This window comes from Lepus europaeus, chromosome 13 (genome assembly GCF_033115175.1).
Source record: "Lepus europaeus isolate LE1 chromosome 13, mLepTim1.pri, whole genome shotgun sequence".
Lineage (NCBI taxonomy): Eukaryota > Metazoa > Chordata > Mammalia > Lagomorpha > Leporidae > Lepus > Lepus europaeus.
Window position 1 is genome coordinate 83,925,353 of NC_084839.1, and position 19,733 is coordinate 83,945,085.

Sequence of the window (19,733 nt, forward strand, 5' to 3'; positions counted from 1 at the left end):
CGGGAGTCGCTGCCGGAATCCCTGCGCCCGCGGCCTGCTGGGAAATGTAGTTTCCTCATGTTCCGCCCGCCTTCGGCCCTCCGGTGTTATAGGGTCGACTTGGAACCAAAACCATGGAGCGAATGGACCGGTTAGAACTGTACAGAACTAGAACAGGGCCAGAGCGCTCCTTCAACTCTCTTCCGCCCCACTCAACTCCTTCCTCCTCCCCAAATACCGGAAGTGAAGCTCGCTGCAAACCCACTTTAGCGGGTAACCTCTTTGGTCCTCCTCGCTCAATAAGGATCGCCAGAGAGCGGACTTGGGGAGACACTCAGCTCGGGTTGTGGCTTCAAGCAGAGCGCGGTCTTGTATTGAGTTCCGGGCTCTAAGCTTTGCCCCTGGCCCAGCCCTGGCTGTTCCGGACATTCGGTAGTGAACCTGCAGATGGGAGCTCTGTGTCTGACCGCCTGCCTTTCCAATAAAACGTGTTCTTCCGCTTTTAATATATATATATATATTATATATATATACATATATATATATATTTGAAAGAGAGCGAAAAGAGATCTGTCAGTTGGTTCACTCCCTAAATGGCCACAACCCAGGCCACAGTCAGGAACCCAGAACTGTTTTGTTTTTTGGTTCTTTTAAAAAATGTATTTCTTTTATTTGAAAGGCAGAGTTACAGAGAAAGAGAGGGAAAAAAAGAGATCTTCCACCTGCTGGTTACAGAGAAAGGGGGAGAGAGATGGCTGCAATGGCCAAAGCTGCGTTGATCCAAAGCCAGGAGCCAGCTTTTTCCGGGTCTCCCTCGGGCACAAGGGCCCAAGGACTTGGGCCATCTTCCACTGCTTTCCCAGGCCATAGCGGAGAGCTGGATTGGAAGTGGAGCAGCTGGGACTTGAACCGGCAATCAAATAGGATGCTGGCACTGCAGGCAGCAGCTTTACCTGCTATGTCACAACACCAACCCCTGCTTCACTTCCAATCTAGCTCCTTGCTGATGCACCTGGAAAAGCCACGGAGGATGGCTCAGGGACTTGGGCCCTTGCACTCGTGCGGGAGGCCTGGAAGAAGCTTCTGGCTCTTGCTTCAGACCGACCCAGTTTGGGGCCATTTGGGGAGTGACCCAGTGGATGGAAGATCTCTTTCTCTTCTCTCTCTGTAACTCTACCTTTCAAATAATCAATCTTTAAAAAATATTTTACAGTGTTTGGTGTCAAAATTAACTCTTGGCAAATTTGTTGCTATTTTTTGGTGCTGATATAAATCGCATTTTTAATTTTCAAATTGCTAATCTGTGTTATGTGGAATACACTTGAGTTTTGCAGATTGCTTTTGCCCTGGCAACCCCATTGGACTAGTTTATTAGCTCTAACAGTTTTTGTGGAGTCCTTAAGGTTTTAGATATAGATTTTGTCATCTCAAGAGACAGTTCTACTTCTTCCTTTTCAATGTGTGTGCCCACCCTTCTTCTTTCCTTCATCTAATTACTCTAAAAATTTTAGTACGGTGTTCAATGAAGTGGCAGGAATGGTTATTGTTTTGTGGCTGATGTCAGGGAGAAAGCTTTCAGTCTGTCACCCTTAAATATGAAGTAAGCCGTGGGCTTTTCTAAAGATGCTTATATCAAGTTGAGGAAGTTCCTGTTCTATTCCTAGTTTGTTGAGTGTTTTCAATCAAGAACAAATGTTGAGGATGGTCAATGATTTCTCTGTGTATATTGATATTATGTGGTTTTTTGTCCTTTTTTCTATTAAAACAGTACACTATATTGAATTTTGTAAATCAAACAAACTTTGTATTCTAAGGATAAATGGTCTATAATCTTTTTTTTAAAGATGTATTTATTTACTTGAGAGGCAGAGTTACAGACAGAGAGATGGAGAGAGAGGTCTTCCATCCACTGGTTCACTACTCAAATGGCCTCAACATCTGGAGCTGGGCCAATCTGAAGGCAGGAGCCAGGAGCTTCTTCCAAGTCTCCCACATGGGTGCAGAGGCCCAAGTACGAGGCCATATTCTGCTGCTTTCCCAGACTATCAACAGGGAGCTGGGTCAGAAGTGGAACAGCTTGGACTTGAACCGGCACCCAAATGGGACGCTGGCACCTCAGGCAGATGCTTCACCTACTAAGCCACAGCGCCAGCCCCATAATCTTTTCTTACATGTTGCTGGACTTGATAGTGTTTTGTTAAAATACTTTTCTATTTATATTCCTAGTAGATACTAATGTGTTATTGTCTTATGATGTCTTTGTGTGGTTTTGGTATTAGACTATTCATAATGGCATCATGAATTAGGAAGTGACTCAGTACTGTTTTGGGGGAGACTCTGTGGGATTCCTCTTTAAACATTTGATGGAATATTTGGTTAATCATTCTGGTCCTGACCTTTTCCCTCTGGGAGGTTTTATGACTAATTCAGGCTCTTGTGTATTTCTTTATTGATAAAGAAATGAACAAAAGTTCTGTTATTGATTTCCGATGCTCCATTGTGGTCAGAGAGCGTATTGTGTATGATTTCCGTGCTTTTAGATCCACTGAGGCTTATTTTATGGCCGAGTGCATGACCCACCCAGAGAACACTCCACGCACACTTGAGAAGACGTTGTATTCTGCTGCTGTCGCTGTATTGTTCTACACTTATTTGTCTAGTTGGTTTTCTGCTTCTTCATGGATCTTTTTCCTAGTTGTTTTCTCCATTACTGAAAATGGAGTACTGAAAGCTCCAACTATTATTGCCATTGTCTATTCTGAATTATCTTTTTCCTTTCAGTTCTGAGTTTTTGCATCATGGAACTTGGGGCCCATTTGCTAGAAGCGTATGTTTTTATCTTCCTGATGGACTGATCCTTTTACCATTTTAAAATGTCCTTTGTTTGTAGTAACAACTTTTTTCTTAATGCCTATTTTTTTCTAATATTAGTACAGCTACTTCAGCTGAGTTAATATTTGCATGGGTATGTTATTCCATCCCTTTATTTTCAACTTATTCATGGTTTTAAACTTAAAGTGTATCTCTTGTAGCCAGCATAGTTGGAATGTGATTTTTTCTTAAAGTATTTACTTATTTATTTGAAAGCCAGAGTTAGAGAGAAGAGACAGAGAGAGGTCTTCCATCCATTGGTTCACTCCACAAGTGGCCACAATGATCAGGGTTGAGCCAGGCGCTTTATCCAAGTCTCTCACGTGGGTAGTAGGGGCCCAAACACTTGAACCATCTTCTACTTTTCCCAGGCCAATAGCAGGGAGCTGGGATCAGAAGTGGCCTTACCCACTACACCACAACCTGGATCATGCTTTTTTTTTTTTTTTTTTTTTTTTTGACAGGCAGAGTGGATAGTGAGAGAGAGAGACAGAGAGAAAGGTCTTCCTCTTTGCCATTGGTTCACCCTCCAATGGCCACTGCGGCCGGCGCATCATGCCGATCTGAAGCCAGGAGCCAAGTGCTTCTCCTGGTCTCCCATGCGGGTACAGGGCCCAAGGACTTGGGCCATCCTCCACTGCCTTCCCGGGCCATAGCAGAGAGCTGGCCTGGAAGAGGGGCAACCGGGATAGAATCCGGTGCCCCAACCGGGACTAGAACCCGGTGTGCCGGCGCCACAAGGCGGAGGATTAGCCTGTTAAGCCACGGCCCCGGCCATGGATCATGATTTTTTTAAAAGGTTTTTGTAAATCTCTGCCTTTTGACTGGAGTGTTTTATCTGTGTTAATGAAATTACTGATAGAGTAGGCTTGATCTGTCGTTTCGCTGTTTTCTAAGGTTCGTGTCTTTTTCCTCCTCCCTCATCCCTGCCTTCTCCTTTTGCTGTGATTTGAGTATGATGTATCCCCACAAACTTGTGCAGGTGGTTAATCCCCAAAGGCTTATGTTAATGGTGTTTCATTGTTTGAGTTATTTGGTCAGTTTGTTGTTTGTTCCACTTGTTATAGCCACTTCAAGAAGTTGAGAAATTAAAACATTGCTGCTGTTTGCTTTTGAGATATATGCCCAGGGAAAAAACTGTCCACACTGGGTGCATCGTCAATCACTTCAAATAAAGCTTGAGGAATGGGAACGTACGTGAGACCACCAAAGAGGTCAGGTCACGCCAGTTCCTGCAGTATGGCTTTGGAGAAGTGCCCACCCCATTCCGTGCCCTACACTGGCTGCCGTGGCTACTGGATTTCACCATGATTGTTTTCAAGATTCCCATGGAGTTGGAGAAGGCAGAAAGGAGATAAGGAAAGCTAAAATGTCAGAAATCTCCTTGTTCTTACCCAGATGTGACCATTGTTCTTTTTTTTTTTTTTTCCTTTTTTTAAATTTTTGGACAGGCAGAGTGGATAGTGAGAGAGAGAGACAGAGAGAAAGGTCTTCCTCTTTGCCGTTGGTTCACCCTCCAATGGCCACTGCGGCCGGCGCATCGTGCTGATCTGATAGCAGGAGCCAGGTGCTTCTCCTGGTCTCCCATGCGGATGCAGGGCCCAAGGACTTGGGCCATCCTCCACTGCCTTCCCAGGCCATAGCAGAGAGCTGGCCTGGAAGAGAGGCAACCGGGACAGAATCCGGCGCCCCAACCGGGGCTAGAACCTGGGGTGCCGGCACCGCTAGGTGGAGGATTAGCCTGTTAAGCCACGGCGCCGGCCGTGACCATTGTTCTTGAATAAATGTTTCCTGGATTGCTGCAAGCCCTTGGTTCATTTGCAGAGTTCTGCCAGGGTCCTCGTTACTTTCATGGAAGAGAGGATTTTCAGACTTTTACTCTGCTATTCCCACAGATGTCCTCGCATGTCAACTTCTTAAAAGACATTTTACTTTCAGCAACATTCAGGTTGTGCCATCAAGAATCCCAAGAGACAGGACTCATGTCCCTCTGCCTGCAGGGATACTGTGGGAAAACCATCTTTAAGATATTATTGGACCTCTGGGGCCAGGGGAGAACTTCAGGTTCTTTAAGAAGGGATAACTTCCCACGACAAATGCAACCGATCCCTAAGACAAAGCCCCCAAAGGCTCTGAACCTGCTCCTTCTCAGGCTCCTGAGTAGCTGCCTGAGTCCACGTGTGCTTGTCCCCTGCCCATGAGATCTCTGTTCAGTTCAGTGGGAGCGTCTTGTGCCTCTGAAACCTGTTGAGAGTGAGGTGCGTGTGCCAGAGTTTCTGGTATGGAAGGATCCTACTGTGTGCCAGAAGTATGTTTATGGAGTGGAAGCAGACACAAAAGGCAGGCCAGCTGAATAGGGGAGAGAGGTCCCAAGATAGCAGCTGCATCACACAAATGACAAACTAATGACAGCTCATCCAGATGAAGCCCTTTGTATGCATGACACTAAGTGCCCACGGAGTGTGAGACCTGCTGGCCTTTACAAGCCTGGGCTGAGTGAATGCTTTGTGAGCATTTGGCCTCCTGGCCTGGAGTGGAAAGAGGTTCATTTCAGAAGCCCATCCGCATTCCCTGCACGTTAGAGGCACACACAACTCTCCTTTATAGCCATGGGTCTCACTTCACAATTTGCATCGTGACTCAGACAATAAACAAGACAGAAACAACGGCCTGGGTTTTGGCAGCTGCCATTGTTTAAACACTTCACTTTAGAGCGGCTCATCAGTTTGGAAGGACCGTCTTTGGCCACATCTGGCCTGTGTGTGTATGGCTTGCAAGCTTAGAACTGTTTTTGCTCTTTCATTGAAGAGTTGGGGGAGGGGAGCAGAGACTGTAAGACAGATTCTATCTGGCTTCCAAACCGCAGCCCATTTGCTGTCTAGTCATTTTCTGGAAAAGTCTGCCTACCTGAGGGTAACAGTATCAGGGATTTACATAACCAGTGACATCATGGCACAGTCAACACACACTAGGACAACAACAGTTGAAATATCATTGCTTTAATGCTCCAGGCATTTTAAACATTCATAAACTGCCTTATTTCAGAAGTCGTTTCCTCTTCGGTACAGATTCTTTGTCCAGGACCAGAGACATGAACGTCACTAGATGTTCTCCACAGCCTCCACATGCTATATACGGGATCCACTTCAGTGCCCTGACTTCCCTGGAGGAGCCCCACCCCCCACCTCTGCCACACTCGCAGGAAGGCTGGATCCACCCTTGCTTAACACACGTGGTGGCTTCACGGGCCCTTGCTGGCTCCGTCTGTCCCAGCACATTCCCGGCACTCCATGCCGGGCACCGCATGCGTGTGATCCTGGTTGATGCATATGCCCACGCCTGCCCCACTGCATCACAGACACGGAGGCACTAACGTGTCCTCGGGAAAATGGAGTTTGTAATTAGCACAGGAGTTAAGTACAAGGGCGTACAAGTAACATATATTTAGAAGATTTATAAATCCACATCTGTTTACACTGGTTGCCAAGGCTTCATACACGGAATAAATGAAAGCTTATTTGAGTTTTCCAAATGCTTGGTGAAAAATAGAGAACCAGCTCAGACAATACTCGATTAAATCATGAATGCATGTGTCAGCATTTCCTACAGACATGACTACGTTTCCCAAAGAGGAATCAGTTAGGAAGCGCAAGCCTTATGCAATGCTTCCAGGTGTGCGTCCTCGCGTCTCAGGAGATGTATTTGCTGCCTGAGGTTCTGATTAATTGGCCAAGGGTGGGGGAGGGCCGGGGGTGCGGGCATCAACATTTTTTTTAGAAGCTTCACTAGTTACTCCAGCATGCAGTCAGCGCTGAGAACCTTAGCACTAAAGGTTCTGGAGTCTCAGACTCTCATCTGTCCTCACTACAAGCCCTTGAGGTAGTCCTCGGGTCAGGCAAGGATCTCTCCCGTGAGATAAGAAACTAAGGCACAGAGAGGTTAACGGGCTGACGCTCGCACAAACAACAGAGCCAAGACTGGAATCAGCATCTTCAGATACATTTGTGCCTCCTCCCCCAGCAAATGGCAACACCCACACGGACTCAACAGAGGAAGACTGGGGGGCCAAGCATGATCACCAGTGCCAAGGACACCATGGGAGGGGGCAGCGGACAGTTCTAAGTCAACCCTCCCACCAGATTGGAAATAAATGCAAAACAGAGATACCTATTCGAAACCACGTGAGGAATGAACAATAACTTGTCCTGTTTTTTAGGGCCTTACTTCCCTCACAGAATCATTAGTGATTCAGGTTTCTTAGAAAACCCATCAGGATTCACAGACTTCCTAAAATACAGAGTCTCCGCTCTGCCACTTCTGAGAGCTGGAAAACTCTCCAATGGCACTGTAACTGGGGTACAAAAGGGTAAGTCTGAGCCTGTGTTAGCCTGCAACAGCACAAAAAAGCCTCCGTGCTTTCCCTGTTACCAGCCCAACTAGACACACCCAGGACCCAGCACCCCCGGCTTTATAAATGAGTGTACACCATTCTATGATCTGATTAGACCTCACTCCTTTCACAAACATGAGCCCCGACACCAACCCATCAGCTACACTGGGCTCCAGGACTGTTCACCACTGACACAGGCTCTGGATGCAAACCGTATCATCCACATTAAGGGTAACCCCCAGGATTTCTCTTCTGTAATGCCAAATCTCTACCACAATCAACTCAGTTGCGCCTTTCTTCACTTCCTCCCAAAGCAACACATCCAAGGCCTATCCGCACTGCTGCCTCTGTTACATCAGTTCTACCATGATCAGTCTTTTCATTGTGAGCGTCTACATCTCATCATATTTGAGGTATTGCTTTTCCTTCTCTTTGCCCAAGTCTCACCTCACTGCAGAACTACTTGTTCCAAGGAGAAACGAATAAAGGAGCACACGAATGCCCATAGAAAGCACCCAACACGTTTCTAAGGGTGTGTGTGCGTGTGCGTGTGTGTATGTGTGTGTGTGTTTCAATGGGTCTGCTCTGATTTCTGGGACACTCTAAGAGCCTGTTAACTGGGCTCACATGGAACACAAATGCCAGTTGTTCTTCCCACCATTAGTGCGGCTTCCTGAAAAGCCTATGAAATACACAGCTGTTTCAAAAACTTCATAGAAAAGTGAAATGAAAAGACGAATTTACTCTGGTGCAAAAATGACCATCATTTTCCAATTTCTGAAGACCCCATGTATGCATAGATCTCAAAATTTTTTTGCATCAAAATAAACTTATCTTTAATTTCATCTTCTTTGAACTTTCTGAAGCTACCCTTCCCATGAGTCCAACGAGGCCATGGAAACAAACGTCCAACAGAACCTGTGTGGCTCAGGCTAACAGGACGCGGCCTGGAGCTGAGAAACCACAGCATGGCCAGCGAAAAAGAGCGGTCACTCGCACAGACGGCCTCCCCTGACGCCTGCAGACACAGCACACCCAGACCCCTTCTGGTGACCAAAGCGGCCCCTCCAGCTTCTGCAGGGGGCGCCTAGGACACAGAAAGGAACACAAAGCGGGAAAGCAGACTGTCTGGGGCAGGGTCACCCGGGAGGGCACGAGGAGTCTAATTCTTTCTCCTGACTCCCCGGAGAAGTTTTTACAAATCTGTACTTGAAAAACAAAACAAAACAGGAAGGAAAGGGAACTTTGCAAAACTGCAATTTAGAATTCTGGCTTAAAAAAAGCAAAGGTAACTGTGAATCATCTTATATCAAAGTCCCACCATACCCAACCTATTAAGTAAAGCAAGATACGGTATTTTTTTTCTCTCATGCTTCTGTGATGCTCATAGGGGGCAAACTTGCTGCTGTTTCTAAAACATGCAGAGAGCAGACCAAGAGCAGGGTGTGCCGTTTTGGTGCCCAACCCTCAGGAACCCTGGCAGGTGACCGGCCAACCGCCATGATGGAAGGTGCTGATGACCCGCCCTGGCCAAGGCCAGCACGTGGCAGGACACTAAGGGCTGTTGGTGCATGCTTGTCCAGCGTCTAGGGGGCAGAGGTGTGGTAGAGAGGGTGAGCAAGGGACACACGGGCAGCCCCCAGACCACTCTAACATCCGATCCCTGTCCCAGGGCAGCGGCACTGCAGCCGGGTGCAGAGCTAAGGCACTAAGTCTGTAGCCGGTGGAAAAGACACCAGCCATGGTCCCAGCCGTCTGCATTCCCAGGGAGATGAGGTTCTGCTTGCCATGCTACCTTAGCAGAGTTTTCTAAAGCACAAGAACACAAAATAACCCAACTCCTGCTGGTTTTTTCCTCTTAGAAGAATTCCACTCTGCTCAGAGACTTTGGCTTCCGTTTTCAAGAGCCCTGCGGAGCGCTGCGCCCCACCTGGGAAGTGGTGAGCAGCATGCTCTGGGCGCGGTCACCTCCGCTTCTGGCAAGCCCTCTTCGGTCATGCCGGCTCCAGCTGCCCTTCCTTCCTCCGTGTGAACAGGAGCAGTCGTCCCAGCTTCTCTGTGGCAGGACACCGTGTTTTTCCCAAGGCAGCTCTGAGCACCCCCACGGCTCACAGCTTGATGAATGCAGCCGGCGGGGGCTGCGGCTGCTGCACGTCGGGGGGTGGGAAGACACTGGATATGGCTATGTCCACGATGCCCTGGCACAGCTCCGCATACAGCCTCCTGAAACGCATTTGAAAAAAAATGTCACTGGGGATGGTCAGCGACATCCTAAGTGAAAAATCATTTTTGACCAAAATCTGCTCTATCCATCCCATCTCATGATCACATTTATAAAACTGGTTCCCATTTGACATATAAATACTGCAGGAGGCAGTGGAGGAAGATAAAACAGTTCAATATTGATGGATGTCCTTACAGTGAACCACACAGACAACCTGTGTGGTTGGGAAGACAGGCAGATTCAACAGCAGAGAAGGGACATCTTGTTGACCTGTGCAGGTGTACAAGGAGGGGCGGGCACCTCCAGGAAAAGGACTGATCAGTACGGTTGAGGAGACACTGGGAAAGATTCCCCAAGCGAGGCAGCTAAGCCGAGACGTGGAAAATGAACAGTGATACTGAGAACGGAGGAGGGAGAGGGAGAGGGAGAACCGACGGAGGTAGAGATTCAAGGCACTGGAGGGAATCCCGCAGACACAGCGGCTGCGTGAGGGCCGGGGAGCAGAGCCCAAGAAGACTGAACATTGATGAGTAATCACGAGAGGCCTCAGTCGGGTCCTAGAACCAGAGGCTCCTGCAGACTTCTTGAATGAAACAGAGGTGTTTCTGCCAGGGGCACGGGAGTGCTTCTGGTGGAGAAAGGGAGTAACTCAACCGAGGAGGAGGCGCTGTGTCTCCGCCTTCCCCCTTCTCCTTGTCTGTATACCTCTTCCTTCTTAGACCCAGAGAACGGCAGAGTCCTCCCTCGGGCCAAAGCCTTTAGGGCCAAGACTAAATAAAGTGCCCAGTCTCTACTGAAGTGTTGGGTCTTGTAAGGACTGCAGGAGATGGCCTGCACTTTGACACAGGATAATTCTGCTTAAAAGAGCTACCCTGGAGAAACTGCTTTGTTAACATCCAAATGAGCTTCAGAGGTAAAGTCAAAGAGACTCATTTACCTCCCCTAGCCCCCAAAGGTGGGGCGACCTTCTTCCATTCCACACTTGAATGCCTGACTGCACTTAAGATTCTGGCCCTTGAGCCACCACCGAGACATGATGGCATCCCTGACTCTGGTACTCCTACTCTGCCCCCTTAAAGCATCCCCGTGGACACTCTCTGAGCTCTCCCCTTCCACCTTATGTGCCAGGAAGGCACAACTGAGGAACCTTTTGTCTTTCAGCACTAAATTCATGAGGGAATACAAGGATGTTACAACGATGATTCTGTTTCAGTAGAACTCAAGCAACTACTGAGCCAGATGACTTGAAGTGTTAATAAGAAACATGCACCTTGCTCATTTAACCAATTATGTACAAGAACTAGATGTGCTGGGGCCAGCACTGTGGTGTAGCAGGTAAAGCTGCCGCCTGCAGTGCTGGCATCCCATATGGGCGCCGGTTCAAGTCCTGGCTGCTCCATTTCCAATCCAGCTCTCTGCTATGGCCTGGGAAAGCAGTAGAAGATGGCCCAAGGCCTCAGGCCCCTGCATAGTATGGGAGACCCAGAAGAAGCTCCTAGCTTCAGATCGGTGCAGTTCCAGCTGTTGCGGCCATTTGGGGAGTGAACCAGTGGATGGAAGACCTTTCTCTTTCTCTGCCCCTTCCTCTCTGTAACTCTGCCTTTCAAATAAATAAATCTTTAAAAAAATTAAAAATAGATGTACCAGCACTGTGCTATGGGACTCAACGGACAATGAGAAAAACAAAGCTATGGCCTTCATGGTGAACATGTTCTAGAAAGAAAATAAAAAATGAGTTAATTTGAAGACAATTAGTTCAAAGAAGGAAAGTACTAAGGTGAGAAGTTCAGACATGGGATTGTTCAGAGACGGCTTCCCTGAACCAAGGAACGAAGCCATGGTAAGACTGGCGGGGAGGCGACAGTAAGCACAAAGGCCCCATGGCAGACGAGAGCCCTCGAGGGTAAGGATGCTCGGGGTGAAGCTGCAGAGGGAGGTGAAGCAGTGACCCTGGAGCTGCAGCAAGGGGTCTGGCTTTTATCCCAGGTGAAACGGGAAGTCGTCTCCAACTCACAGCGCTGGCTGCTCTAGGGAAGATGTGTTTTACGGAGCCAAGAGCAGAAGTGGAGATCCAGTTAGGCTCTCTGCAAAAGCCTCCCCAGTGATGGCACGTGACCTGTGCAAGGGCGATGGCAGTCGGGGTGCAGGGCAAGAGGATGGAGCAGGCTGGAGGCAGAACCCACAGAGCCCTGCAGGGAAGCTGGAGGCGGGACTTGGCTGCTGTTCTGGGCGCCAGGGGATTGGTGGCCACTTCCTGAGGATGGGGAAGTCGGGATCAGGAAGTGCCTATCAGACCCGTGGAGTCTTGACAGGAGGCCAGGAAGGCGGGCGGGGAGGGCAGTCTGCAAGCCTGCACCGCGGTGTCATTCGGCAGTTTAACAATCATCAAGCTGTTGAGACTGTAGAGATGGGTAGCCGAGAGAGAGGGACACGCAGGGCTAAGACCAGGGTTAATGAGGAAGAGAGGAGAGCACGCTTGCCCAGCTCCCCAAGGCAGATCTGCCCAGCACACTGTGCTGAAGCCACAGTCACAGGGCATCTCGGCAAGGGCTGGCCAGCTGCCTCCAACGCTGCCCACAGGTCCTGGGATGCGAGCACAGGAAGGAGAGGCTGGACCTGCAGGAAGGACATGGCTGGTGACCTTCCAAGAACTGTTTCTGCGGGGTGGTCGGGATGAGGCCCCCTCGAAGGATCCTGCAGCCACATGAGAGGGTCCATCTGGCAGTTAGCAGGCCCACCACCCTCCTGCGCATGGAGCAACTGCTCAACACAGAGAGGAGATGGCAAAGGAAAGGACTCAGCAAACCCCCCCCCCCCCCCCGCCGGTGTCCTCCAGAACATTCGCATCGCTGTGACGCCCTCCCTGGCAGCAAAGGGCCTCCGCCTGACCCTCTGGGCATGCGCGCTCACCCCCTCACCAAGACAGCTGCCCGCCCCACCTCCCACGGCTGACAACACAACCTCCTCAGGCTTACTGAGCACAAGCAGGGGCGCCGTTGACCTCAATGAGCCAGACCTTCAGCTCCTCGTCCACCATGAAGTCGAAGCCAAACAGCTGGAAGCTCTGGTAAGGGAGGTGCTTGGTGCTGATGGCGGGCTCCACGCTCATGAGGCAGCTCCTGCAGGGCAGGAGGGGACAGCGCGCTGAGAACGGGAACACCTGAGACGTGCCAGCAAGTTCTTAGAGCAAGGACACATAAAAACCGGCTTGGACTTAAGCCTCTCTTTTGAATTTGTCCCCAGGGGCTAGCACTGTGGTGCACCAGGAGAAGCTGCCGTTTGTGTCGCCAGCATCCTGTATCACTGTGCTACCTCGAGTGCTGGCTGCTTCACTTCCGATCCAGCTCCCTGCTAAGGCGCCTGGGAGAGCAGCGGAGGATGGACCAAGTATTTGGGCCCCGGCACCCATGTGGGAGACCAGGACGGAGTTCCTGGCTTCTGCCTTTGGCCTGGCCCAGCCCTGGCTGCTGCAGTCATTGGGGGATGAACCAGGGGATGGAAGATCTCTGTCTCTTCTTCCCTCTCTCATCACCCTGCTTTCAAATAAATAATCTTCAAAAATAAATAAATAAATAAATAAATAAACAAATGTCTCACCAATAGATTATTCAAGAGAATGCAGCTTTATCTAGAAATTAGCTGGAAAACTCTGTAAGCACGCATGTTCTTCCGGGCAAAGGCTGCCTCCTCCGGCCCCATGAGCAGCACAGCACTGAGCCCCGTGGCCTCTGTACATGCAGACTGCTCCAACAGGTGGGCTGCTGCCACACTGGTTTATGAGAAAGAAAACATTTCCACGTACTTCTGCCTTGTAGAGAATGGAGACCATCTGATAAAGTTTGCAGAATTTGCAAAACAGAATGTTGGTCTCAGTAATTTCTTTCACTAGCTCAAGTTCTAAAGCCACATGATTGTTAATTAAAAAGATTAGAAAGCTGTACATATTTTACCAAATATTGAAATATAGAGGGGCCGGCACCATGGCTCACTTGGTTAATCCTCCGCCTGCGGCGCCAGCATCCTGTATGGGTGCCAGGTTCCAGTCCCGGTTGCTCCTCTTCCAGGCCAGCTCTCTGCTGTGGCTTGGGAGTGCAGTGGAGGATGGCCCAAGTGTGTGGGCCCTGCACCCGCATGGGAGACCAGGAGGAAGCACCTGGCTCCTGGCTTTGGATCGGCACAGCGCTGGCCATAGCGGCCATTTGGGGGGTGAACCAATAGAAAGAAGACCTTTCTCTCTGTGTCTCCCTCTCACTGTCTGTAACTCTACCTGTCATTAAAAAATAATAATAATAAAAAAAAGAAGTATAGAATTATTATGAGCATCAACTACTTTCTGAAAAAAATTTGGGGATTCCAGAGACACAGAAAAAACATTTAAAGTGAAACTCAGAAACATATAGCACATAAGATCAGAGGTCAGGTCAGAACCCCAGGCAAATTTTTTATCCTTTCTTGGGCAAACTTGGAGTCCCTTACCCATAAAGTTGAGGGTGAAAACAGTTCCTACTCTTACTGCTCAGATTGTTCAATGAGATAATTACATAAGGAACTTAGCACAACTCCTGGCACCTAGGAAGCATGTTATAAATGTTACTTATAGGAACGGTCATTATCTCATTAATTTATCCTTAATTGTGATAATCACAAATCTACTAGTTACGAATAACTGCTATCTATTATAACCAGTCCAGAGATGCTACACCATTTGTTTTATGACCATCTTCCCTGATTTCTCCCTCCATTGAAGATGGGGGCAAAATATGTCATGATGACTGTAGGATGACCAACGATAACTGATACCTGTCCTCCCACACAGCTGTGTATTTAGAAAGGAAAAGATGCAGGGAACTGGTGTCCACATGGCTGGCTCCAAAATGCATCTCTCTCTCTTTTTAAAAGATTCATATGTTTTTTAAAGAATCATTTATTTATTTGAAAGGCAGAGTTTCAGAGACAAATGAGAGACAGAGAGATCTTCTATCCACTGGTTCAGTCCCCAGTTGGCCACAACAGCTGGAGCTGGGCCAGGCCATAGCCAGGAGCCATAAGCCTCAGCTGGATCTCCCCCATGAGTGCAGGGGTCCAAGCACTTGGGCCATTTTCTGCTGCCTTCTCAGGCACATTAGCAGGGAGCTGGACTTGAAGTAGAGCAGCTGAGACTCCAACCAGTGCCCCTCAAGATGCTGGCATGGCAGATGGTGGCTTAATCCGGCTGTGTCACAATGCCTGCCCCCAAGATGCAACCTTACAGCCAGGTTTTCACTCATGACTTTCAAATTTTTTTTTTGTTTGAAAGGCAGAGATTCAAAGAGGGAGGTGCTGGTTCAAGTCCTGGCTGCTCCACTTCCAATCCTGCTCACTGTTAATGCACCTGGGAAAGCAGCAGAAGATGGCCCAAGTGCCTAGGCCCCTGCTACCGGGGGGAGATCTGGAAGAAGCTCCTGGCTTTGGCCTGGCTCAGCCCTGGCCGTTGTGGCCATCTGGGAAGTGAAGCAGTGGATGGACGCTCTCTCTCTATTTGTCCCTCTCTGTAATTTTGTCTTTCAAATAAGTACAATAAAATCTCAAAGAGAAAATTGTAGATAGATTAGCCACTTGAAAACCAATGACAGGGGCCAGCACTGTGGCACAGGTTAATCCTCTGCCTGTGGCACTGGCATCCCATATGGGCGCTGGCTCTAGTCACAGCTGCACCTGTACTTTTTTTTTTTAATATTTTATTTATTTATTTGAAAGTTAGAGTTACACACACAGAGAGAGAAGGCAAGGCAGAGAGAGAGAGAGGTCTTCCATCAGCTGGTTCACTCCCCAATTGGCCACAATGGCTAGAGCTGTGCCAATCCAAAGCCAGGAGCCAGGAGCTTCTTCTGGGTCTCCCATGTGAATGCAGGGGCCCAAGGACTTGGGACATCTTCTACTGCCTTCCCAGGCCATAGCAGAGAGCTGGATCGGAAGTAGAGCAACTGGGACTTGAACCAGCACCCATATGGGATACTGGCACTGCAGATGATGGCTTTACTAGCTAAGCCACAGTACCAGCTCCTTAACTTTGGCTTTAATTAAAATTAAAACTGAACTAGTAGAATTACAAAAAATTGAAAAGGTCAATAGATGCTCTTGGTAAGAGAGAGAGCAACCAAAATACTGAAGGATGAAAAAGTAAGAGAAGCATTATACTCTCTGAGGGCAGGCCTGGCGGTCCTGCAGGTCGAGCTACCACTTGGGACACCTGCACCCCATAGCAGAGAGCCTGGGAGGGAGCCTCTGTCCACCTCCCATCCAGCTTCCTGTTAATGCACACTCTGGGAAGCAACGGATGATGGCTCAAGTGCTTGGGTGCCTGTCACCGACGTGGGACCCCTGGGTGCAGCTCCACGCTTCTGCTTCAGCCTGGCCCAGTCCCCGCAGCTGCAAGCACTTGGGGAGAGAACCAGCAGATGGAAGACCTCTCTCTCTCTCTTTCTCTCTCTCTCTCTCCCTTCCTCCCTCCCTCCCTCCCTCTCCCTGCCTTTCAAAAAAAATAGATAAAATAAAAAAAGGAAAAACTGTGAGACTAAGTATTATTTTTCATCTGCTGAAAGCTCAAGATTAATAATCTTGCATTAAAGGTTTTTTTTTTAATCACCAGAGACTGTGTATAGCATGTCTTGTTTTCGCTGTTGTGGGAAGTTAGTGGGAGGACAGATGGATCAGAAGAAAACCTGAGGCTGAGGAGCGTGCACAGGACCCAGGGTGCAACCCCCTGAATAGCACAGAACAATGAGGGGGCGCAGCAAATTCCTAATATACATTTTGCCTAAAATAGGAATTCTTTTTCCAGAAATTTCATTTTTGTGGTGTCAGAATTCTAATCACTCAAAATTCCCGAAGAAAATGAGACTCCAACTGCTGTGCTAATTTTGCCAGACTTTATATAAGAATGTTAATATCCATGCAGTTTTTTCAAAATACTTATTTCCCATGAATTCTCTGAAGACCCCTGATATGTATGGATTGCAAAATTTTTTTTGCACCAAAACAAACTTATCTTTTAATTCCATTTTTTTTTTTTTGACAGGCAGAGTGGACAGTGAGAGAGAGAGACAGAGAGAAAGGTCTTCCTTTGCCGTTGGTTCACCCTCCAATGGCCACTGCGGCTGGCGCGTTGCGGCCGGCGCACTGCGCTGATCCGAAGGCAGGAGCCAGGTGCTTATGCTGGTCTCCCATGGGGTGCAGGGCCCAAGCACTTGGGCCATCCTCCACTGCCTTCCCGGGCCATAGCAGAGAGCTGGACTGGAAGAGGAGCAACCAGGACAGATTCCAGTGCCCCAACCAGGACTAGAACCCGGTGTGCCGGCGCCACTAGGCGGAGGATTAGCCTGTTGAGCCACAGCGCCGGCCATAATTCCATTTTCTATAAATGTTTTGAAATACCCTGCACATTAAAAATAAGACATATTTCAGCTGACTTCTCAGCAGAAACTGGGGATGGCACAAGACAGTGGCAGGTGACATTCAAAGTGGCAACACTAACTACTGTGCTAGAAATCTATTGCCAGAGCAAATTTGCTTTACAAACAGTGACAAACTTATTAACAGATAAATAACTCAGATAATGCATCACCTGGTGACCCTACGTAAAAAGTACCAAGAGCGGGGCTGGTGCTGCGGCATAGGGGGTAAAACCACTGCCTGCAGTGCCGGCATCCCCTATGGGGGCCAGTTCGAATCCCGACTGCTCCACTTCCAATCTGGCTCCCTGCTAATGCACCTGGGAAGGCAGTGGAAGGGAAAGCCTTAGAAGATAGTCTAAGAACTTGGGTCTCTGTACCAACATGGGAGACCTGGATGAAGCTCTTGGCTCCTGGCTTTGGCCTGGCTCAGCCCCAGCCCTTGTAGCCATTTGAGAAGTGAACCAGCAAATGAAAGATCTCTCTCTCTTCTCTACCCGCCTCTTTTTGTAACTCTGCCTTTCAAACAAATAAAAAAAAATCTTAAATATATATATAAATACATATATATATATGCACACACACACACATATGGGAAATGCTTGAAGATATTTGTGTAGGCATGATCTAAAAAAAAAGTACCAAGAATAAATTTTTTTTAACAATAAGGAAAATGATTCTGGACAAAAGCCAGGAAAGGCAGGAAAAAAAGAAGCAACATAAAAGGTTAACGAGTACGGTTACAAGGTTTTTGCATTTTATTTTTAGTGGTAAGTTATTAACTCTAAGAAGGTTGTGAAATATATCAGATTTGTACATTATAACCTCTAGAACAGTCACACAAACAAATCAAAAGACACATGCCAAATACTCAACATCCACACGTCTGTAATTACGCGTGGAGGCACCAGTGCTGGTCCTCTTGCTTGTACAGAGCAGTACAGACTTGACAACATTACCAACCACCTTGACCTCACTGGCATGAATAAAAGATTCTGTCCAGCTACAGCACAATCTATGTTCTTCCAGTGCACACGAAACTTTCACTGAGAGAGACCACATTCTGGGCCATGAAACAAACCTTCAAGACCTGAAGCCATACAAAGTGCGTTCCTCTGACTACAATGGAAAAATCCTCAAATATTCTGGATATCAAACAAAAGTTTCTAAATCACACATGAGTCAAAGATGAAGTCACAAGGGAAATTACAAAATATTACAATAAACTGGAAAGTAAAACACAGTACAGGTAAATCTCGGAGATATAGCTTAGGCGGTGCTGGAAGGAAACTGACTACATTAAAATATTATACTTTAGGGGCCGGCGCTGTGGCATAGCGGGTAAAGCCGCCATCTGCAGTGCCGACATCCCACGCAGGCACTGGTTCAAGCCCCAGCTGCACCACTTCCGATCCAGCTCTCTGCTATGGCCTGGGAAAGCAACAGAAGATATCCCAAGTCCTTGGACCCCTGCACCCATGTGGGAGACCCAGAGGAAGCTCCTGACTCCTGGCTTCAGATTGGCGCAGCTCTGGCCATTGCAGCCATTTGGGAAGTGAACCATTGGATGGAAGCGCGCTCTCTCTCTCTCTCTCTCTCTCTGTCTCTCTCTCTCTCTCTCTGCCTCTCCTCCTCTTTCTGCATAACTCTTTCAAATAAATAAATAAATCTTTAAATAATAATAATAAAATAATATATTTTATTTCAAGGAAATATTTTACCTTGAGAAAAGAGAAAAAAGAAGGCCACAAAAAGGAAATGATGAAGAACATAAATCAGAGAAACTGAAAATAAAACAATAAATAGAATCAAAGTCAAATGCTGATTTTTTAGAAAGATTAATAACATTGATAAACCACTAGCCAATAGCCCAAGTAAATCAGGGAGAAAATATAAATGCTCACTGTTAGGATGAAACATGTGACATAATTATAGATTAGATCCTATAGATATCAAAAGAAAAAATAAAGGATAGACAAACCATTTTTACTCATCTATTTGACAACTTAAATGGAACCATTCCTTGTAAGGCATAAACACCCAAACCTTCTTCAAGAAACACACAGGGGGAAAAGACACGGTGAAGTTACCTTATTATCTGTTTGATTTGAAGTAGAATGCTACTTTCCAGGGTGATGTTCAAAGCACTTGTTAGGTACTGATTGAACTCCTCAAAGAACATCTCATTGCCTTCTTCATACTTGCCGTAGTTCTTCGAGTACTCCTTCTGAATGCAGTGGTTGGTGAGATGGCACGTTTTGTCTTGGAAATCGTCCATGTGATATGGCTCTGAAGCAGTCCGCAGCACGCCCTCTCTATAGAGGTAGATGTTATACTGATGATCCACCAGGACCCAGCTTCTGCAATTCAATAAAACACTCTCTTACTCCACTGACTCATCATCTAGAGTTCCCCAGTCACCCCAAGGTATTTCAAAACGTCAGTGGAAAATGGAATTAAAAGTTGATTTTGGCACAATTTTGAAATCCAGACCCATGAGGGGGTCTTCAAACAGTTCACGAAAATTGTGTACTGTGAAAAACTACTCACGGATTTCAAAGGCTTTTTTTGTATCAAAATAAACTAATACTTTAATTCTATTTTTCCCATGAACTTGATGAAAACTTCTATACCCACGTTTATACCCAAGTCCTTGGGCCCCCGCACACACGTGGGAGACCTGGAAGAAGCTCCTGGCTCCTGGCTTTGGATCGGTACAGCTGTGGCTGGGGAAATGGGGGGAACTGGGAGAGAAGCTAAGTCCCAAAGAGACATAAGCCAAGGTGGTGGGCTGTCACTACAACGAGGCAATCAAAGCATCGCACCCTAAGTGACAAGG

General features: G+C 47.6%; 1 protein-coding gene across 1 annotated transcript in view; it reads right to left on the reverse strand.

The window, feature by feature from the left end:
• Nucleotides 1-5,833: 5,833 nt before the first annotated feature.
• TTL (tubulin tyrosine ligase) overlaps nt 5,834-19,733 on the reverse strand; it is a 33,560-nt gene continuing 19,660 nt past the window's right edge. The window contains exons 5-7 of the mRNA XM_062209841.1: nt 18,985-19,254; nt 12,440-12,583; nt 5,834-9,463 (exon numbers count right to left, since the gene is read on the reverse strand). Of these exons, the coding sequence (XP_062065825.1) occupies nt 9,349-9,463; nt 12,440-12,583; nt 18,985-19,254 (529 nt within the window). The 3' untranslated portion in view covers nt 5,834-9,348. The remainder of the gene's footprint in view (nt 9,464-12,439; nt 12,584-18,984; nt 19,255-19,733) is intronic.